The 24,008-nt window shown below is 41.6% G+C and overlaps 1 protein-coding gene across 1 annotated transcript in view; it reads left to right on the top strand.

Annotated features, from left to right (window-relative positions):
• LOC140463782 (sodium-coupled monocarboxylate transporter 1-like) overlaps positions 1–24,008 on the top strand; it is a 195,248-nt gene that overhangs the window by 87,303 nt on the left and 83,937 nt on the right. The window contains exons 4-5 of the mRNA XM_072558091.1: positions 6,009–6,060; positions 8,407–8,474. Of these exons, the coding sequence (XP_072414192.1) occupies positions 6,009–6,060; positions 8,407–8,474 (120 nt within the window). The remainder of the gene's footprint in view (positions 1–6,008; positions 6,061–8,406; positions 8,475–24,008) is intronic.

Below are 24,008 nucleotides of genomic sequence, written 5' to 3'. Positions count from 1 at the left end.
ATTTAGTCTGTATGTGCTGTTTTTCTGTAAACGCTGGTTTGAAGTTCCCCGTTGGCTGTTCGCTCGACTGTGATATCTAGGAATGGCAGTTTGTTGTTGTTTTCCTCCTCTTTAGTAAATTTTATGCCAGTAAGGGTATTATTGATGGTTTGGAAGGTTTCCTCTAATTTGTTTCGTTTAGTGATGACAAAGGTGTCATCCATGTAGCGGACCAAAAGTTAGGGTTAGATGATTAGCAGAGCTGTTTGTTTGAGTCTCTGCATTACTGTCTCTGCTAAGAACCCTGATATCGGAGATCCCATGCATGTTCCGTTGATTTGTCTGTAGATTTTGTTATTGAAGATGAAGTGGTGGTAAGGCATAGGTCCACTAGCTTGACGATATTGTCCTTGCTGATGAAGTTGGTGGTGTTTGGTGTATGTGTCTTTGGGTCTTCTCATATTGTAGTCAGTGTTCCCTTGGCCAGGTTGATGTTGATGGATGTGAATGGAGCTGTTACATCAAAGGCAACCATTATTTCATCCACCTCTATCTTGGTGTTTTTGATGGTCTTCAGGAATTCTTGGTGTTTTCTTCTACTAAGCCACCACACACTGCAGCATAGAGGAACTACGCAGAGCAGAGGAAAATCACCTATACAGTGTGTTCAAAAAGAATGGGTACCCAATGAACACAGTCCACTGATTTCTCAGCAACAAACCCAAACAAGCAGACAAAATGCGTCCAGAAACCCTAACCACTCTCCCCTACATCAAAGACATCTTGGAAATGACTCAGACCCCTTGGCATCATGGTAGCCCACAAACCCACCAACACACTAAAACAGCAGCTAATGAACTTGAAAGACTCTATACAGACAACAAGCAAAACTAATGTAATTTACAAAATACCATGTAAGATCTGTAACAAACACTACATTGGACAAACAGGCAGAAAACTAGCTACCAGGATACATGGACATCAATTAGCCATAAAACGATATGACCTCTCTCACTAGTTTCCTTATGAACAAATGCAGGTTCATAGCTCCTTGAAAGTGGAGTCGCAGGTAGGTAGGATAGTGAAGAAGGCATTTGGTATGCTTTCCTCTGTTGGTCAGAGTATTGAGTACAGGAGGTGGAAGGTCATGTTGCGGCTGTACAGGACATTGGTTAGGCCACTATTGGAATATTGTGTGCAATTCTGGTCTCCTTCCTATCGGAAAGATGTTGTGAAACTTGAAAGGGTTCAGAAAAGATTTACAAGGATATTGCCAGGGTTGGAGGATTTGAGCTCTAGGGAGAGGCTGAACAGGCTAGGGCTGTTTTCCCTGGAGCGTTGGAGGCTGAGGGGGTGACCTTATAGAGTTTTAGAAAATTATGAGGGGCATGGATAGGATAAATAGGCTAAGTCTTTTCCCTGGGGTGGGGGAGTCCAGAACTAGAGGGCATAGGTTTAAGGTGAGAAGGGCAAGATATAAAAGACACCTAAGGGGCAACTTTTTATCACAGAGGGTGGTACGTACATGGAATGAGCTGCCAGAGGAAATGGTGGAGGCTGGTACAATTGCACCATTTAAAAGGCATTTAGATGGTTATATGAATAGAAACGATTTGGAGGGATATGGGCAGGGTGCTGGCAGGTGGGACTAGATTGGGTCGGGATATCTGGTCAGCATGGATGAGTTGTACCGAAGGGTCTGTTTCCATGCTGTACATCCTAATGACCCTATGACTCTAAGTTCACTGGAACGAGCCATCAGCATCAAACAACAGAAGACCAGGACAAAGAAAAAACTATTCCTGAAAGAAATCCTGGACAACTCGCACCAAAGAACAATACGAACAATTTAAACTTGGATTAAGGACCTGTCAGACTTACCACCAACAGATAGGAAAAATCTGTACTCGTAAGAGAGATGAACTAAGACTACAGAGACAAAAAGCACTTCCTAGCAGCATTGGAATCAACACTAAAATGCAACGGACTTATGGAAGAAATCCAGCAGACCATCAGACAGATAGTAGCACCAATACTAAGTAGGAAGAAAGAAGAGAACACCCTCAACACACAGGAAAGGAAAACCCTAAAAGTACTCAAAAAAGGCAGAAATACTGTAATCCTACCTGCAGACAAAGGGCGCATGACTGTCATCCTAAATAGAACACTCTACATTGAATAGGCGAACTCACTATTCACAGATATTGACACCCACCAACAGGTGGCAATGGACCCAACTCCACAGCAAGAAAACCGTATCACAGCATAACTGAGGAAACTCCGCAAATCAAGCGAAATTAATAAGACAGATCTCGAAAGAATGAAACCTGTTGGATCCAACACACCCTGCTTCTACGGATTACCTAAGGTACACAAACCAGGGACCCCCTCAGACCCATAGTCTCACTTTCCGGCACACCGATATACAGACTAGTAAAGGAACTTCACCGAAGACTGAAATACCTAGTAGAAGACTCATGCCACTCCATCCACTACACCCAAGAATTCCTGAACGTCATCAAAGATACAAGATAGAAGTAGATGAAGTCATGGTTCCCTTCAACGTAATGCCCCCTATTCATATCAATTAACATCAGCCTGGCCACAGAAACACTTATCTTATTAACAGACAAACCAAGGACACAAACACCAGGCAGCACCAACTCCATCAGCAAGGACAACATCCTCAAGCTCATAGACCAATGCCTCACTACCCACTTCACCTTCAATGATAAGACCTACAAACAAATCAACGGAACACTCATGGGATCACCAATATCAGGATTCTTAGCAGAAGCAATAATGCAGAGACTCGAACAAACAGACCTCCCCACGATCCAACTCAAGTTTTGGGTCCTCTATGTGGATGACACCTTTGTCATCAAAAAACGGAACAAATTAGAGGAAACCTACCATGTCATTAGCAACATCCTTACTGACATAAATTTCACCAAAGAGGAAGAGAACAACAACAGACTCTCCTTCCTGGATGTCACAGTGGAACGAACAGTTAATAGAGGACTGCAGACCAGTGTCTATAGGAAAGCCACACGCACTAACCTCTCAAGCCACGCCACTTAACTACGGGAGCAATCATCCCAACCTGCACAAATAAAACTGCATCAGGACATTAATTAAATGGGCCACAACACACTGTTGTACCCAGGAACTAGGAGCAGCAGAAGTAAAATACCTCTATAGCATATTGAAGAAGAACGGGTACCTGATAAACACAGTCCGCTGATTCTTAAGCGACAAACCCAAACAAGAAGACACAACATGCTCAGAAACACTAGCCACACAACCATCTCAGAGATGACTACCAGACTAGTCCGACCCCTCAGCATCATGGTAGTCCACAAACCTACCAACAACTGGATCAGCTACTGATGAACCTAAAGGACCCTGTACCAACAACCAGCAAAATATACAAAATACCCTGCCAGGACTGCAACAAACACTACATTGGACAGACAGGCAGGAAACTAGCAGCCAAAAGACATGACCAACTATCACTTGTATCCTTACATACAGACGAGGATGGAACCACTTCGACTAGGCCAACACATTTAGACTGGGTCAGACTAAACACAGACAAGGGGGGGAATTTCTAGAGCCTGGAATTAAAACCGGAACTCCATCAATAAACACATCAGTTTGGACCCCATTTATCAACCTCTGAGAAAAAGAACCGGAAATAATATCACCCACCTTAACAGACCAAGACACATAAATAGAAAGCGAGACAGAACACAAGTGCTTCAATGGAGGCTCACTGATGATGTTATCTAGCATGGTGATAAAACATTGGAGAACAAACCTACCAGTTAAGTGAGCAAACGTACAACCTGAACCTCATCCTAAGCTACAAATTTTCTCAAAAATTGCAAATATCCAAAGATTTGTGGTTGGAAAATTGGCTTGTTCAGTCACACAAAGTTCCATATTAGGAATTCATCATCCTTGAATCAAGGGATAGACGGAGACAATGATGTATGATCCCTGAGGAAACCGGTAATTTTAAAAAAGAGATGAATTTCCCAGCAGCGGAAATAAATAAAGGACAAGTTTCATGTTTTAAGACATTTATTGTAAGTGAGTTTCTTTTCCCATACAATCAGGACTCATATGGCACATGTCTTTGGGTAGATTAGTATAACCAGCTTTGATCCAACAAAATCTGTTTCACCTTAAATTAGAGAAAACATTTTTAAGTGCCACATTTGTAACCATCATAGAAAGAATTTTGTGTCCTTGGAGAAGCTAAAGAGGCTTTACCTGGATCATACTGAAATGTGAGGCTAAAGGTAAAATTCAGATAACCCAAAATGGTGATTATGGCAAGTTGTCAGCCATTGCAAGTGGCATAATCGGAAATCCAATAGAAAAATGTTCCTGATTAAATAAACCTCTGGACTGGTAACTCTGTATGAGTCAAATTTGTATATACTTGCCATAGGACTGCGCCTTCCAGTTGGAGTGGAATTAGGTAATGGTTGAGCACAAAATCACAACAAGCTTCTAAAATAGTCTCGCTGACGTCATGAGCGATGCTTTTAATACTGGTGGAACCAGACTGCTTCACTTTCTTTTAGCAGGTTTCTCCTAAATATTTAAAAATGAAATGGATAATGCTGGAAAGAGAAGTAACGACAGTGTGAGTACCATGATCTACATTGTTAAAAATCATACAACACCAGGTTATAGTCCAACAGGTTTATTTAGAAGCACTTGCTTTTTGACCGTTGCTCATTTATCAGGTAGGTAGAGAAGGAGCAGCTCTCCTAAAGCTAATGCTTCCAAATAAACCTGGTGGACTATAACCTGGTATGGTATGATTTTTGACTTTGTCGACCCTAATCCAACACTGGCTCCTCCACACCATGGTCTACATCAGCATGGCTAACACCAAAATGCTGTTGCTTCTTGTGATAGGAAGTCCAAAGAGCTGTGTTGATTTTGCTAATGTCAAGGCAGTATGTAAGGAGGATGAGGCTTCACAAGGGCCAGTATTTTTAAGTCATTGATTAGGAAAGTTGGCAAAAATGTATCATTAAAATCAAGTATCAATGTGGGTTTAGTGGAGGGAGTTATAGACTCTCATGAAGTTGCCATATTCTCAATTAATATCTGCAGTGTGGATAGAATACCCCTGATGTCACTGAATATGAGGATAGTGGACTCTACCTTGATCCATATAATCTACTGCACATCATGAAGACTGATGTGATGCTCATCATCTTCTTTCCATAGGTGATGAGATTTTACTTCTTCATGCTCTGTGACACAAGTGGTGCTATGGTTTAATCTTGATCTCTCATTGTCATAGTATGTCAGCTGGTGCATGGGTTAGGGAAGGCAGGCAATGAATGGTGTGAAAATGAGAGGAGCAGTATTTCTACAGACACTGAGCTGGGAAGGTTATCATTATCATCACCATTGTCTTTGTTGTCTTGTGAAAACTATTTCACCCAGAAATTTCCTGAGGTTTCTCCTGCTTTGCTACGGCAATTCTTGGCATTTATGCATATAATCAGGATTGCTGAATTACAACGTACATCAGTGGAGCAGGAGAAGGTCTGAGGAGGTGCTTAGTAATAGATAAGCATTAGATAATGCTGGGCAAAATCACCCTCTGAGAACATTTTCCATTTGGTATTCAGTGAAAGACATTACCTCAAGTATTTTCCCAAGTATTTCTCAAGTATTTTTAGATTCCAAGTGATAACTCCTCCAATTAACTCATTTAATACAACAGATAATATCTGCATGAAAATAGCTAATTGAGGATCATTGTTTGAATATAGTAAGTGTTCCCTAATGACATCACAAAAGCAATTCCTAAAATATTTCAATAGTGATTAGCTGATATCTTTGTTAGGCTTTTACTCTGATAGCTGCTTATGTTAAGAAGATAAAATGGTTGCTCAGTTCATGATGAATTGAATTTAAGGATCGGAATGACGAACTGTTTTCAACATTACTAATTTATTTCAACTTTTAGTTAATGACTTCATATTACTTTCCAGTTTTTTTATCTTGGTCTCGTGACTTATGCGCCCTCATTAGCACTGAGTCAAGGTAAGCGTACACTTCTTTTCTTGTGAGACTTGGTTTATGTATTACATAGTGCTTGCTGTGATGAATATGTTTTGTGTTGAATCAAATCTGGAAATGTCAAAATAATGAAGTTGGTTAAGATTTTGCTCTGTATAAGTGCACACTTTCTTTAGAGATATTATTTTTATTTTGCAGTGATTTTAGATGTGGTTGAATCATAACTTTGTAATTAACAAACTAATTGTTCAATCACAGTTGATGGGTATTTATTTTGGGCCACATGAACATAGCTTACATATCAATATATCTTTTTGAAATTTTTGAGAAGGTTTGTAGCTCAGGATGAGGTTCAGGTTGTAAGCTTGCTCACTGAGCTGGTAGGTTTGTTCTCAGAAATTTCATCACCATACTAGATAACATCATCAGTGAGCCTCCATTGAAGCACTTGTGTTCTGTCTCGCTTTCTATTTATGTGTCTTGGTCTGTTAAGGTGGGTGATGTTATTTCCGGTTTTTTTTCTCAGAGGTTGGTAGATGGGGTCCAAATTGATCAGTTTATTGATGAAGTTCTGGTTTGAATGCAAGGCCTTTAGGAATTCCCATGCGTGTCTCTGTTTAGTCTGTCCTAGGATGGATATATTGGCCCAGTCAAAGTAGTGTCCTTCTTTGTATGTAAGGAAACTAGTGATAGTTGGGTGGCTAGTTGGTATTTGTGTATCCTGGTGGCTAGTTTTCTGTATGTCTGTCCAATGTAGTATTTGTTACAATCCTTGCAGGGTATTTTGTAAATGACATTATTTCAAAAAATATCTTTTTGAATAACAAAATAATCAATTATTTGTCTCTTTTTACTCAGAGGACAGAAAAAAAGTGTAGAGAATTTATATGGTTCCTTTTCCAATTACAGTTGCCAGGTTGTTGAAAACTACCAGCATTAGTTGTATTGACCCAGCTGGAATCTTAAATATTCACTTCTTCAAAAATCATTACTGTGTCCTAATCCTATTTGAGTCAGCAGTGCCTCTTCTGCAGCAATGTGGAAGGAGATGGTTATCTTAGAAGCTGCTTCTGTGTTCTCCCCTCTAACTAGGGACTAGTAGCAGCCAACCAACATTGGAAAACCAATTAGAGTAGTCGAGGCTCCAGGAAGATGTTATCTGCAGTTCTAGTCTAAAAGTTGGAGTTACAAGTGGGGACCCAGGTGTATTATATGAGTGGTGTTGTGGGTATTGTAGAGGTAAAGTCGCCATTGTCACAGAGGACCATAGGGTTACTCTCATAGACGGAGAGAACTGGTTGTGAGCTTAACCTGAGGGTCACCATGCCCCAAGTGAGGAGTAAAGTTGGGAAGGTGGGACATTCATAGTGACCTTAGTCAGTAAAGGAATCGAACCCATATTGTTGGCATCACTCCATATTGCAAATGATATAACAGACTCCTGGTACTGGGTATTGTACCAAGGTATGTTTTGGGTATTGTACAAAAACTGTTTTGTTTCTTATCAATTTTATAAAGGAATGTTATGGAATTAATGATTAAAGTATACTTTTACTGTATATTTAAAAAATCTTTGAATTTACCTTCTAAGTAAATGGTTTGGCGTATTCTATTTTACCTTCATTTCTTTTGTTAATAAACTTCTGTTTAATTGTTAAAGCAAAAAATCTACAGCATTGCATCCTTATGTTTCAGAGAGAGACCACTTTATTAAAACAAAAACAAATCAAAATCTGAATTAAAAATAAAACACATTTCTCACTGGGATCTGAATAGTCTAGTAATAACATCAACTAGGATAACAACGAGTAATGATATGGAGGAGCTGGTGTTGGACTGGGGTGGACAAAGTTAAAAATCACACAACACCAGGTAATAGTCCACCAGGGGTGGTATGGTGGCTCAGTGGTTAGCACTGCTGCCTCACACCACCAGGGACCCAGGTTCGATTCCAGCCTTGGGTGACTGTCTGTGTGTTTGCACATTTTCCCGGTGTCCGTGTGGGTTTCCTCTGGGTGCTCTGGTTTCCTCCCACAGTCCAGAGATATGCAGGTTAGGTGAATTGGCTGTGCTAAGTTCCCCGTAGTGTTAGGTGCATTAGTTAGAGGGAAATGGGTCTGGGTGGCTACTCCTCAGAAGGTCAGTGTGGACTTGTTGGGCTGGACGGCCTGCCTCCACACTGTAGGGAAACTAATTAAAAAAAGCTTTATTTGGAAGCACTAGCTTTCGGAATGCTGATGAAGGAGCAGCATTCTGAAAGCCGATGCTTCCAAATAAACTTGTTGGACTATAACTTGGTGTTGTGTGATTTTAAACAAGTAATGAGTCAGCATTTAAATAATACCACTTGTTTCCCTTTGTCTCTTTCAGTTACTGGTGTAAATTTGTGGATTTCCATTGTAACAACGGCGCTTGTGTGTACAGTGTATACAGCATTAGTAAGATTGAATTTGAATATTTCCTGCATTTGGTAATCTTGATAGGAGATAATGGTCCCAAAATTCCATGTGCTGCAGTCTTGATAAGATCATAGTTTCCACCACGAACCCTTCTGGAATATATGGATTTAAGGTTGGGAGTAGCCTTAGTCTCATGAGCTGGCTGGCATTGTTTTAAGCTTTTGCCTTTCTCAAATGGCATGGTTCGTCTGCTTTGCAAACAGATCTCCCATCAGCTACACTTGCAATGTAACTTACTTGTTATGTGCGCTTGTAGGAGGGCAATGTTGAAATATGTTTCAAAAATTATTCTGAAATTTGTGGGTATCTGCATCAGAATCCCAGTTTGAATCTCCATGGAATATATGCAACATTATCCTTTGATAAATTGGCCTTCCGCTTCTGCATGACTGTTAGGTTAAGAACATGAAAATGGAACCTTCCACCATCCCCAGACTGCCCACTTCACATCAGTGGTATTCTAGAGGGTAAGGCTTCACTCTCAAAACTAAAACACGAGCAATTTATAAATGTGGCTAATGTGTGGTGTGTTTGAACTTTTATATATTTTGTCCTATCTGGGTTATTGGGGAAGTATGTTGGGCACACCATGGAGTTTTGGATCCACTGTTTTGATATACTGATACTGAACTTTCCTTTCACCTGTAAGATCATACAACTTATAGTTGTAAGGTGTATTACTGTATCTGCTGTATGCGCTATTGTACATTATTGGTGAATCAAATAAACAGGAAACGAGTGCCATGAAAAATTGTATAAACAAGGTTAAACTTGTCAGTTAGCAAATCCTTGTTGATGCTATAGTTTATTACATTTCTTTGATCTCCCTACTCACAGTTAAAAATATTTTCTATGATTCTCTTTAATTTTCTATCTCTGCCTTTTTGTTTCTTTTGAATGCTGTCTCTTTCTATTACTGTTCTTTCCCTAATTCTCATGTGCACTGTTTAGAAATTCCTGCTGGTTCTCAAATTGAGTATTATTTTCTGAGGTAGATATGTAAATGCTTTGTTAAGTATGGCTTGTCATTAAATACTCACCCCTTGATTGTGTATTACTCACTTTCGTCATTATATCATTTCAACAACTGAAGCTCTTTTAAATGACATGACTGCAGTATTCTGAGAGTGGCTTTGTGGCACAGGGATAAAGTCCCCTAGGCTTTGGGCTTGAAGGCTTGGATTCAAGTCCATCTGCTCCAATGATGCATCGCAATATATCTGGAGCTCTTGTGGTGCAGTGATAATGTCCCTACCTGTGAGCCAGGAGGTCTAGGTTTAAGTCCTACATGCTCCAAAGGTGTGTAATAAAATCTCTGACCAGGCTGATTAGAAATTATCAGCATCTCATCTCATCCCAGCATAACAGAGAGAAATGCTATGTCAGGCAGAAAATCCACTGCTGTCAGTTGTCCCATTAGGACCCTTGTGGTGCAATGGTAGTGTCCCAACTTCTGAACCAGGAGACCTGGCTTCTAGTCCACTTCCTTAAGAAATATTTTAACAGCTTTGAACAGGTTGATTAAAAATAGATGCAGCATTCTGTTGTAGGACAATCTTGTAAATAAGCACAAGGAGATAAATGATCATTTGGATTTCAATCAGTTCTCCCACAGTAGTACATTTACTGCTTCCACAGTGGAAGTATAGCTTAGAGTTAGCAATGAGGGCACAGATTTAAGATAATTAGCAAAAGAAGTAATGGTGACTTGAAAAAGTTTTTAGGCCTCAAGTAGTTAGGACCTGGAATGCATTACTTGAGAGTGTGGTGGACAGAAATCACTGGCTTCTAGTGCTAAAAATGGTTATGAAATGTTGCATTGTATTTAAATTAGTAAGATAAGTTAACTGCACAGCAATCAGTCAGGTGAAGTGGAGAAGACGGTGATGATGAAGGTGCTTTGAATGTTTCATGTGACAGCAGAACTCTTTAAAGGGGTAACTTATCTGAATTATTCTTCGATAAGTACTTCGCTTATCAGCCTTCACATTAGAGCTTCTACAGCTACCTTGATCTTTGGCTGGCCTTTTCCTTTTTGAGAAGCATAATGTGGCATCCAGCAGGACACATATTTGGAGAGTCTACTGCAAATCTTTTGTAAGATTTAATTTGTCAAGATATTTCAGACATTTCTTCAAGATAGTATTTATATGGAAATAAGAGCAGGGGAATAACTTTCAGAGACCACCCCCTTGTCTCTCATCTTTGCCTCCCAGATTGGGGCAATTGGGGCACCCCAGCCTGGAAGACTGGTTGCCCTGACTGCCCAGTCAGGAAACAAAGCCTTTTTTGCCCAATAGGGAGACATGTGATTGGGGTGATCATAGTTGAGGTCCTGAAATAGCCATTTATCGTCTTAAAGACTTTAATTGATGGTGGGTGAAGAAGGTCACCCAGACCTTAGTGAGATGGTTTGAAGGGTAACTCTACTCATTTCTCTTTTTTGCAATCTCTGGTGATATGAAAATCACACCTACTTGACTGAAGTTGATGGCTGTGGTCTCATTTGTAGATATTTCTGGGAATCCCATTAGATTAAATTCCAAATAGGCACTTATCTGCCTATCATTAGAGTTTGCTGGCCTTCCAAATGAAAATCCCGCTTCCAACAATTACCAGACAATTAGAGTCTACAGAGAGGTGTTGCTTTGAAAGGTCTGGGAGGACTCCACTTGTGGGTCAGCCTCTTCCTTGCATGCTGCCTTTGCTGTTTACATTTGGCCTCCACCTGGATCTATGGTTTTCAAAATAGTCGCCTTCTCCAGTTTGGGTCTTGGACAAGAGATTCCCATAAATTGGCTGAAGTGTTACATTTTTTCATGTTGGCTTTGAAGGCATATTTGAACTTTCCTCTACCCAACTGACAATCAAATGTTGCGATGGACTTTGCAATAGAGAACTTGTTTTGGATTCATGTGTCAGGCAAGTGGACTACGTGTCCTGTCCATCATAACTGGAATGAATGTTTTGCTTCTGGCGATGTTGGCCTGAGGGGTAGGTGGGAGATAGTGTTGTGCACTGGGAGCATCTTCTAGATGTTTAGCTTAATGCCCATTCTCTCATACACTTCCTTGAATGCATCAGTGGCAGTTTGGAACTTGGCCTCTGCGTATGCACAATTACAAGTGTTGTCTGCATACTGCAGTTCAAGAACAAAGTTTGGGATCATTTTGGAACTGCATTCGAGGCAATATAGATTGAACAGTTTCAGTTTGTCGGTCAAATCTGAGCAGGACGTTTCATAATCTCTCCTGATTGACAGAATCAAATATCTTTGGGAGGTCAATGAAGGCCTTGCATAATTTCTGCTTGTTGCACGTTTCCTGGATTTGTCTTTCTGTGAAGATCGTGTGTAGAATCTTCCCAGCCACTGAACATTGTGGGTACGGGCATTCAAATTGAGAAAATAGGGTGAGATCAATAGTAAGGATATTCTCAATGTTGGTGGTAAAAAATCTGATTCTCCAAGTATTGAATGGCAAGACAGGAATGTTGTTAGTTAGTAGACTATTTGTATTCATGTGTATGTATTATCATAACTGCAAAAAACTACAAGGAGTTGTGAACACAGCCCAATCCATCACTCAAACCAGCTTTCCATCCATTGACTCCATCTATACTTTCCACTGCCTCAGGAAGGCAAGCAGCATAATCAAAGACCCGTCCCACCCCAGTTAAACTCTTCCTACCTCTTCCATCGGGCAGACGGTGTAAAAGTTTGAAAGCACATCTGAACAGATTCAAGAACAGCTTCTTCCTTGCTATTATCAGACTTTTAAATATACCTCTGAAATGTTAATTCAGATCTCTCTCTCCGCACCTTCTCTGTGGCTGTAACACTGCATTCTACACTCTGTCCTGCTACCTTAATGCATTTTGTATGGTACAATCTACCTGCATAGCTCGCGAAACAACACTTTTTCACTGTATCTTTGTACATGTGACAACAATAAATCAGTCAATTAATTTGCCTAATTTACATGCAGTTTCCTATTCTCCTACTTGTCACATAGAAACTAGATGGTGTCAATTCCTGACATGAATGTGTGAATGGTTACTTGGAGACTCCAGCTCACAGCTTGCCTCTCTAGCCCTCCTTTTTGGACAGCAATCACCAACATCTCAAGCCATGGTCCATGAATGTTGACATTTGCTAAATACCTCCGAAGTTACCTTTCATTTTCTTTGCCTCCAAAGTTACCTTTCTTTTTCTTTGTTCAGTATGTGGACCTCTGAGATCTGTGCATAATATTGGCTTCCAGGAGTGTGACTTTGTGAATAATTAATTCCAGATGCCAGTATTGTATCTCAAACAAAAGACCATAATTTTTTAAATGCACAATAACTTCAGTAGAGCAAAATAAATACACTGACTAATGTCTGTGCTTTTAAACACAAAACATATTTTTCCACTGCATTCACACAGAAGACAGACAAACAAATACAGTTATCCACTTAACAAAAGAAACCGGCTTTAATACGTAACTGGTTTTTGTGATGATGTTGTTTCACAGGCATAAATCTGGACTCTTTGATTCCTTTCATGAAACTGCCAATTTGGTCACCTCAGTTCATAAAAGTATAGGTAGTGATACTTCTAATTTAGCTTTCTGTTGGAAGCTGGTATAGCAGATTAGGTAAGGAGTTTTCAAATCATGCTGTTTTGTCAGTAGCCAAACTCATCTTCTCAGAAAACATCGTTAAAAAAAAACTTCATTTCTGGTGCGCCCCTGATAGATTGATTGTCTCGACACAAGGCCTCAAATACCATTCCACATCTGTCATCTGCTAGAATATAGAGTCTCTTTTGGACTTGCTGGAATCAATTTGCAGGTATTTACCTTGTTTATAGCCAAATTTTGCTATTTGTTTAAACACAATGCTCTTCTAGGAGTCACTATATCACTTTTAATCAAGAATCAGCCTGCAATTAATCTCCAGGCCTAGCTTCACAAACAAACAAAGCTTGTTTGATCGATTTGTTTTCTTATACCAAAGGCTATCCCAAAGTTCAAACATAATTTCCAGATCACAACTCCTACTCAAAATTGATAAATAATAAAAATAAAAAAGTAATGAAAAGTCAGTGAGGGTTCCAGCACAGATTGAACTCTTTTGTGGTCATAGTATCCTACATATGAAATGCATGCGATAAAAGAAAATACAAATCGTACCCAAGAAATCTTGGATAAAAACAATGACTGCAGATGCTGGAAACCAGGTTCTGGATTAGTGGTGCTGGAAGAGCACAGCAGTTCAGGCAGCATCCGAGGAACAGTAAAATCGACGTTTCGGGCAAAAGCTCTTCATCAGGAATAGAGAGAGGAGGAAAACTTCTTCAAGGCAGGCATCCTTGCAAGAGGATTTGCAATAGGGTTAAAATCAACTATGTAAAAACAATGACTGCAGATGCTGGAAATCAGATTCTGGATTAGTGGTGCTAGAAGAGCACAGCAGTTCAGGCAGCATCCGAGGAGAAGTAAAATCGATGTTTTGGGCAAAAGCCCTTCTAATCCACAAGAAATCTTGACCTGCCATTGGTCATTGCAGATTGAAGATAGCAATCTGTGTGAAGTAGAAGTAATCGCAGAAGACTTTAAAGATCGCACCTATGGGACCCAAATCACAAATTTAAATCATATCTCATAGGCTGCACAATGGCATGGAATTGATTTCCCTTCACCTTGAATTAAGTATTCACCAATATGCTCTCGTATACGATATTATCTTGCTTGGGTGCTGTGGGAACAGGACGACAAGGCATCAATAAACATTTAGCCCTTACATTCTCCTGCTGTATTTGCATGACATGGCTTGTGCTGCTTGCATTGAAATTAGGTACCCATGTCATAGAATTGTGTAGAGATCTTCTCTGGCCCACCTTGGTGAAGTTCTTAAAGTTCCACTGTATGGCACAGCATGTAAAATCGTCAAGGGCTTTTCAAGGATTGTTACTGGGAAGCCTCTCCAGTGACTCCATTAGAATGTTCCATTGATCCCAAGAGTGATAGCATCTCAACCCCTGGCAAGGCCAGCCATGAAGGTAAGTTTGGAGGGAAGAACCAGACAAGGTGCAATCTAAAGTCCTCAGCAGTGATCCAGGCAGAAGATATTCATGTGATATCAATAGCTGTAACAGCAGATAAAAGCTGTGGCAGGAGGGAGATCCCCAGTTGATGTTTCCTTCCAACAGGAACTGAATCTACTGCTGTCAAGGACTGTGTGTCTGCTGATGTGCAACAGCATTCTCATGTTAAAAGATGTCTACGCAAGATGTCTACCTAGAGGAATTCAAACACTGCCAATCCCCAGTCCATAGATTATATTTAATGTTAATGGAGGAGGCAGTGCCTGGGGTCCTCAACCGGGGCTTGTCCTTTCAAGCCTTTCAAGCCTTTTTTTCTTTTTTTTCCTTCTTTTCTCGTTCTTCTCTCTGTTCTTAATTTTTTTTTGTAGTGTTTCTTTTCAACAAAAGAACTTTTCTTGCCGTGACATCATCAAAGTGGCTGAAGGCTGGAGCAAAGTGGGCTGGTGGCCTGGACTGGAGCGAGCTAGAGGCTCCAACAGCTTTGAGGTGGTCAGTGTGTCCGGACCCAGAGCCGAGTTGGCCAGCATACCCCGAGTGCACAGGGACGGCCAGCAGGCTGGAGGCTCGAGTGTAACCGGGACGGTTGTTGGACCAGGGACCAGTGCAGACAGTCAGCAGCTTGCAAGCCTGATCAGACCACAGGTGGAAGATCCCTGCATTGATCTACTGTAGGCCCTTTTGACAAAGACTGTAATCTTTACAGAAAATGTAACTCTTTATTTTTCTGTCTATTTTGTATCGAAGATTTATACCTGATATTTTCCACCTAAGATGTCACCATGTGGGATGATATTGTAAACCTTTCACTGTGCTCCTGAACTTCTGTTCCTGAGTACACGTGACGATAAACCTAATTTTAATCCCCCCAGCACACACAATACAAGTTCTGTGGCATTTGGTGAGAGGTGATAGGGACAGGATTGGGAGGTCTAGATGTCCCTAGCTTCAGAGTAGCACATAAGCGGTGGAGTTTGACTCAGTTGTATTGCTTTGTAAAAGGAATAGGAGAGCTTTTCGGCAGCTTTCTTCATGACTGAACAGCCCTCTCCAGGCTCCACTCAGTTCACCCTGCAAGTTGAATGGCTGGAAAACCTTAGCCAGAAGGCTAATCTTTCTATGGTCTGAAAACCAAAGTCAAACTTGATCTGGGAACCTGGAATCTATGAATCCTCATGGATAATAACTAAAACAGTACTCCAGAATGAAGAACTGGCCTTGTTGCCCATGAACAAAGGCACTTGAACATTTATATCGCTGCCTTGCAGGAGACCCGAACAGTAGGTAAAGAGGAGCTAAGAGAAAAAGGTGGCGGTTACCTTCTTCATAGAATCCTTACAGTGTGGAAACAGGCCCTTTGGCCCAACAAATCCACACCGATCCTCTGAAGAGTAACCCACCCAGACCCATTCCCCTACCCGATATTTACCCCTGACTAAGCACCTAACCTACTCTTCCCTGAACACTATGGGCAATTTAGCGTGGCCAATTCATTTAACATGCGCATCTTTGAATGTAGGAGGAAACCCACGCAGACGTGGGGAGAATGTGCAAACTCCACACAGACAGTTGCCCAAGGCTGGAATTGAACCTGGGTCCCTGGCACTGTGAGGCAGCAGTGTTAACCATTGAGCCACAGTGCTGCCCTTTTCTGGAGAGGAAAAAAATCTGAGGATCATTCCAATACATATTGAATTGAATTCACTATCAAGAATATTCTCATCAACTGAATCTGGGAGCTTCCCATTGGCATCCACGATTGCCTCACAAATCTGTCCATAACTTTCCAAAACCCAGCAGGCAATGTTTGGAGTATCTATGCTGCAACCCATGATGCCATAGATGTGACCAAAAAAGGCTTCTACTCCACCTTGGGAAATGTACCTACCAACATCCCTAAGGAAGGTAAAATACTTTGGGACTTCAATGTGAGTTTGGAAAGGACTCCCCACTCTGGAAAGGAACCATCAGAAAGGAAGGAGTCGGGGATTGCAACTCCAATGGGATTCTCCTGTTCACCATATACGGAATACCAGTTGAACATCACCAGCACACTGTTCTGATAAAAAGACAAGTTCAAGACTTCCTGGAGGCATCCATGATCAAAGCAGTAGCACATGTTTGACTACCTCATCATTTGATCCAGAGACCAAAAGTATGTTCCTCATTACCAAAGTGATTTCCAGTGCAGCCGACTGCTGACATACCACATTCCTCAATGTCCATCAAATGCCACTGGAAGCCACTGAAGATGAAGAGGCAGTTCAGAAACAAAGCTCAACATTGAGTGGCTTCATGAACCAAGTAGACTGGTGAATGTCCAACAATGTCTTCACAAAAATGTCCAAAGAGTTTATTTTAATGAAAGAAATCTGGAAGGAGGTGAAGACAGCTGTGAAAAAAACCTTTAGCTGCTAGATCAGGAAACACAGACTGGTTTGATAAGAATAATCACATCATTGAAGACCTCATCAGCAAGAAGAGGAAAGTTCTCCATGCCTGGCAAAAACATAACCAGTGAGGCAAAGAGGAGGAGTCATCAAACAGCAAGGTCGAGTTACAAAGAATGAGGGAAATCAACAGCCAATGGTGGATTAAAAAAGCTAAGGTGTTGCAACCCTTTGCTGACAAGCATGTCACCTGGTTTTCTTCTGTGCTACCAAGGCAATTTGTAGATCTAACACCCTTTCCCTTAAACTGGTATAGAGAAGGGTGGAACCTTTGAGATGGAGAGAAAACATGCTGACGCTGACTCTGTCGGAACTTCATTAGTCACTGGCTGAAGTGTTGAAAAAGACTTCTTTACTCCCACTCTTTGCCTTCTTCCAGTCAGCCAATCCTTTATCCATGCCACTACCTTGTCCCCAATACCATGAGCAGTCTTATTTAGCAGTCTCCTGTGGGACACCTGGTCAAAGGCCTTCTGAAAATTCAAATAAATCTTATGCACTCGCTCTCATTTGTCTAACTTATTCCTTAATATATCAAAGAATTCTAATAGACTCAGCTCTATTTTACAAAGCATTTCCAAGTACTCTGCAATCTCATTCTTAATAATGGGTTCTAAAATCTTACCAATGACCAAAGTCAGGCTAACTGTCCAATAGTTTCCTCCCTTAATCCTTAAACAAGGGTGTTACATTAGCATGTACTGAAGAAGAGTCACTGGACCTGAAATGTTAACTGTGCTTTCTCTCTACAGATGCTGCAAGTCCTGCTGAGCTTTTCCAGCAATTTCTGTTCTTGTTACTGATTTCCAGTATCTGCAGTTCCTTAGCTTTTTTTTAATGATACTTAGCGATTTTCCAGTCCTCTGGGCTACTCCCTGGCTCCAGCATTCCTGAAAGATCACCAATAATGCTTCCACAATCTTCTTGAGAGCCCAGGGATGTAGTCTGATTTATCCACCCTCCGATCTTTCAGCTTCTCAGCACTTTCTCCTTAATGATAGCCACTACATTCACCTCTGTCCCCTAATTCTTGAAGTTCTGATATGCTACTGGTGTCTTCCACCTTGAAGACTTATGCAGAGTTCCTATTCAGTATCTCCTCTATTTCTTTGTTCCCCATTACTCGTTCTCCAGCCTCATTTTCCAGCAGTCCAATGTCTACTCTCACCTCTCTCTTACGTTTCATATGTTTAAAAATACACTTGCATTCTTCTTTTTATATGAATAGCTGGCATGTTGTCAGATTTCATCTTCTGCCTCCTTGTTGCTTTTATAGTTGTCCTCTGTTGGTTTTTAAAGTCTCCCCAATCCTCTGGCTTCCACTAATTTTCACCATATTGTATGCTTCTGCTTTTGCTTTTATGTTGTCGCTGACTTTACTTGTCAGCCATGGTTGTCTCATCCTTCCTTTCGTATGTTCCTTCTTCCTTGGGATTAATTTTTGCTGTGCCTCCTTATATATCCCCGAAACTCCTATCATTGCTGTTCTACCATTTTCCCTGCTGTCCTGTCCTCTCAATCAATTCTGGCCAGCTCCTTCCTCTTGTCTTTGTAGTTTGCTTTACTCAGTTGTAATAACATTACATCTGATTCCAGCTTCTCCCTATAAAACTGCAGGATGAATTCTACCACATTGTGGTCACTGCTCCCTAGGGGTGCCTTTACCTTAAACTCCCTAATCAAGACTGCCTCAATGATAATTCATTGACTGTAACTTTATTGTTGGTCAAAAGGCAAGCAATCTCTGTCTGCTCCCAGAGGCAAATGAAGCTTTTGTTTATTTGTTTATTGTTCACTTTGGCCTTTGCTGAATAAAAGTGATAAAAGTGATCACCTGATGAAGGAGCATCACTCCGAAAGCTAGTGTGCTTCCAATCAAACCTGTTGGCCTATAACCTGGTGTTGTGTGATTTTTAATTTTGTACACCCCAGTCCAACACCAGCATCTCCAAATCAGGCTTTCCTGTATGTGATTGTCCAACATTGGACAATGAGGGGATGTGGGACTACATGGGACATTGTGGATGGAGTAACACTCCCTTAGATAAGGTTCTAACATGGGATGAGGTTAAGCACAGTTGAGCTGTCCAGGAGAGTTTACATTTTTAAAAATTCTCTTCTGGGATACAGGCCTCGCTGGTTAGACCAGCATTTATTGCCCATCCCTAATTGCCCAGAGTGCAGTTAAGAGTAACCACATTGCTGTGGGCCTGGAGTCATATGTAGGCCAGACCAGGCAAGGATAGTAGTTTCCTTCCCGAAAGGGCACTAGTGAACCAGATGGGCTTCTCTGACAATTGACAATGAATTCTTGGTCACCACTAGACTCCTAATTACAGTCATAGAGTCATAGAGATATACAGCATTGAGACAGACCCTTCGGTCCAACCCGTCCATGCCAACCAGATAATCCAACCCAATCTAGTCCCACCTGCCAGCACCCGGTCCATATCCGTCCAAACCCCTCCTATTCATATACCCATCCAAATGCCTGTTAAATGTTGCAATTGTACCAGCCTCCACACTTCCTTTGGCAGTGCATTCCATTCACGTACCACCCTCTGCGTGAAAAAGTTGCCCTTTGGGTCTCTTTTATATCTTTTCCCTTTCACCCTAAATCTATGCCCTCCAGTTCTGGACTCTCCCAACCCAGGGAAAAGATTTTGTCTAATTATCCTATCCATGCCGCTCATGATTTTGTAAACCTCTATGAGGTCACCCCTCAGCCTCCAATGCTCCAGGGAAAACAGCCCCAGCCTGTTCAACCTCTCCCTATAGCTCAAATCCTCCAACCCTGGCAACATTCTTGTAAATCTTTTCTGAACTATTTCAAGTTTCACAACATCTTTCCGATAGGAAGGAGACCAGAATTGCACGCATTATTCCAACAGTGGCCTAACCAATGTCCTGCAACATGACCTCCCAACTCCTGTACTCAATACTCTGACCAATAAAGGAAAGCATACCAAATGCCTTCTTCACTATCCTATCTACCTGCGACTCCTCTTTCGAGGAGCTATATTCTAGACTTCTGTTGAATTCAAATTCCATCATCTGCCGTGGCAGGATTCAAACCCTGGTCTCTGGATGAACAGTCCAGTGATAATACCACTAGACCATTGCCTCCCTGAGCTCATCCCTAGTTGCCCTTGAGAAGAATAACAAAATAATTCATGATACAACAGCCAGACAACGTTAAAAAAAAGCAAAGATTATGTCTGAATATTTGGCACCATAAAAGAAAACCTGATGGAAAGGATCAAGAAAGAAACAAATTTGCAAAATGCAATGACAAAACAGAAGGCTGCGTTTATGGAAAATAACTGGATGGTACAATAAATGCAGGTTTCATTCATCTTGCTTCGAATGAAATTCTGGGAATATTTAGAAAGTTTGTTAATTTTATACTGTGTTCAGTTATTTTGTTATTAACTGTATTCTCCATTTGAGTTTGCAAACCTGAAAACTGCACCCTTCCTCCTGCGTTCATAATGTTTTCTGTGCACAGCACTGGTCTCGACTCTGCTCCCTGAGGACCATCAGTTCACACGTTTCCCCCCACCCCCCAAGTCTGAGTGTAAATACCTTGACGCCTCATTCTCTGTTTCCTGCTTTTGGATCTCCTGTGATGTGGTTTCCTAGCTGTCTGTTCCCCAGCATCAGGAGCTGAAGACACTGGCTGTGGAGCACTGTGTGGGTGATACTGAAGGTGTGTGAGCTGTTGGATCACTTTTTGCGTTGGGAACAAACCTCCTCCGCAAAACAAAGATTGCACAAAGTACAGGATGGAGGCAGAGGTTATGATCCAAAGTTGTTGAGCTCCATACTGAGTCCAGAAGGCTGGAGAGAGTTGAGCTGAAAGATTAGGAGCTGTTCCCAGAGCTTGTCTTCATTGGAACATTGACGAGCATGTGGTACTGGAAAAGCACAGCAGGTCAGGCAGCATCTGAGGAGCAGGGGAATCGACGTTTCGGGCAAAGGCCCTTCATCAATATCAGGCTTTCATTGGAGTGTGGGCAGTAGGTATAACATTCAAAGTATGAGCAAAATGCAGACCTCAAATGACCTGCTTTTGTTCTTCCTCGGTGAGTGTACCTGCTGGCAGTTTGCAGCACTCATAGCAATTCCTTTCAGAGTGGAAACAGGCCATTCAGCCCATCGAATCCACAGCAACCCTACCCAACCCCACATTTCCCACAACCAATCTGCCTCACCTGCACATCTTTGGATTGTGGGAGGGAACCTGACCATCCACAGCACGCAGACACATGGAGAATGTGCAAACTCCACACACACAGTGGTTTCAAATATAGGTCCCTGGCGTTGTGAGACACCCTGTCTCTGTTTTTGTTTCTCATTTGCACGCTTAGCAGTACTCAGTGAGCTGGTGGAATTCACTACCATAGAAACTGGCTGAGCCCAAGACAATATATGTTTTCAAGCAGGAGGGAGATTTAGCTCTTGTGGCTAAAGTGATATGGGGGGAGGGAGGGTTTTGAGTGGCCTACTCCTGTGCTATTGTCTATATCTCTTTGTAAATCCTGCAATGGGAAGGTACAGGGCTGTCTGTGATTGTGGCAGAGGTGAGGACTACAGATGCTGGAGATTAGAGTCTAGATTAGAGTGGTGCTGGAAAAGCACAGCAGGTCAGGCAGCGTCCGAGGAATAGGAAAATCGACGTTTCGGGCAAAAGTCTTTCATCAGGAATATGATGAAGGGCTTTTGCCTGAAACGTCAATTTTCCTTGGATTCTGCCTGACCTGCTGTGCTTTCCTAGCATCACTCTAATCCTGTCTGTGAATGTGTTCACTAATTTTCTTTAGGGAATGAAATTGGGGAATCTTCCCTGATTTGGCTGAGGTATAATTGACTATTACCTGCTCTCTGAAATGATCTGGCAGCTGACTCAGTTCAGTTTGGATGGGTAACAAGTGCTGGCCTTACCAATAATGCCCACATGCCCTGTAAGAATTAAGAAAGAAAAGTGCAACGTGCCAGACGTACAATTTTGTAGAACAGATACGTTTTGTTTAATAAAGGAAGAGATTAGATTTATTAAACTTGAACTGCTCTAAGTAAAATAACAAAGGGTGATCCAACTTCTGCACACATACTCTACATTCACCCCAGTTAGAAGACTATCTCACAGCCAGAAAGTGCTGTCAGGGGGATGAGGAGCTCCTAAAAATGGGAAATGACAGTCCAGTGACAGTATATTAGGGTGAAGGGCAAGGCTGGTAGGTGGAGTGAATGTAGGATGACTAGAAAAGTAGAGGCTCTGATCAAGATAAAAAGGAAGCATATGTCAGGTATAGACAGCAGGGATTGAGTGAATCCCTGGAGGAGTATAAGGGCAATAGGAGTATACACAAGAGGGAACCAGGAGAGCAACAACGGGGCATGAGATAACTTTTACAAATAGGGTTAAGGCGAATCCAAATGGATTCTACGAGTAGATTAAGGACCAAAAGGTAACTAGGGAGAGAATAGGGCACCTCAAAGATTAACAAGGCCATCTATGTGTGGAACCATAGGAAATGGGGGAGACACTAAATGCATTTTTGCTGGGGAGAAGGGTGTGGAAGCTGGAGAACATGGAGGAATAAATATTGATATCTTGAAAAGCATCCATATTATAGACGAGGAGGTGCCGAAGTTCTTAAAATGCATAAAGATTGATCAATCCCCAGGACCTGATCAAGTGTACCCCAGAACTCCGTGGGAAGCTAGAGAGGAGGACGGGAAAAATTTCTGGCTGTAAGAGCTGCTCCTTTTTTTGAGGTATTTTAGGTGTTGGAGGTGATTTCCTCGAATTCCAGGAGCAGAAATTACTGTTTTATATGCTGTTGCATTGTTTTGGAACTTTGGAGAAAAAAAGTCAAAACAACAGCAGTTTAAAAGGGAGAAGGGCAGACAAAGGAAGCACATGGTGAGGACAATGCAGGAAAGAGAGAGAGAGAGAGAGAGAGAGAGAGAAAGAGAGGAAGAGAAAAAACACTTGCACAGTTACGGCCTTTGCTGTTTGAATTTGTGTATCGCTGGACATCGGAGTGCATCTGGGAAAATTAACAAACAGTGAAATTCACAACTAATCTTGGAGGAACTGTTGGGCGAAGTTCACAGCACAGAATCAGATAAGTTAATTGTTGTTTGAAGTCTGTCCAAGAGAAAGGCTGCAGTAGTGAGTACAGTGGATTCTTTCTTGATTATATGTTTCTGGAGATAAGTCTCTTGATTAAACTTAAAATATAAGCCATAGCTATTAATTTAACCTGGGGCAGTGTTTATAGAGATATAAGACGGTGTTATTTTCTGGGTCTGTAGGTTGTGAAGGAGCAAAAATGGCCTTTGCAGTGATATGTACTTCTTATCAGATGTGGGAGTTTAAAGAGAGTTTAAGGGTTACTGCGGATTATATCTGCCATAAATGCTGTTGGATCTTATCAGATCGAGTGGATTGGTTGGAGAAACAGATAGAAGCAATGAGGAATTTGCAACAGCAACAGTACATGATGGATGGCAGTTATAGGAAGGGGGGAAAGTCTCAGACACAGTCACATAGATGGGTTAACTCCAGGAAGGGTAAGAGAGGTAAGCACCTAGGGCAGGAGTCTTTTGTGGATATACCCATTTCAAACAGGTATGCTGTTTTGGAAAATGTAGGGGGTGATGGATTCTCAGGGGAACATAGCACGAACAGCCAAGTTTCTGGTATTGAGACTGGCTCTAATGCAACGAGGGGAATGTCGGCTTCCAAGAGATCAATTGTGTTAGGGGATTCTGTAGTCAGAGGTACAGACAGACATTTCTGTGGCCAGCAGAGAAAAAGCAGAATGGTGTGTTGTTTCCCTGGTGCCAGGATCAAGGATGTCTCAGAGAGGGTGCAGAATGTTCTCATGGGGGAGAGGGGTCAGCAGGAGGTCATTGTCCACATTGGAACCAACGACATAGGAAGGGAAAAGGTTGAGATTCTGAAGG

This window comes from Chiloscyllium punctatum, chromosome 39 (assembly GCF_047496795.1).
Source record: "Chiloscyllium punctatum isolate Juve2018m chromosome 39, sChiPun1.3, whole genome shotgun sequence".
NCBI lineage: Eukaryota > Metazoa > Chordata > Chondrichthyes > Orectolobiformes > Hemiscylliidae > Chiloscyllium > Chiloscyllium punctatum.
Note: the sequence above shows the minus strand (reverse complement) of the source record. Positions and strands in the feature narration are given on the sequence as shown.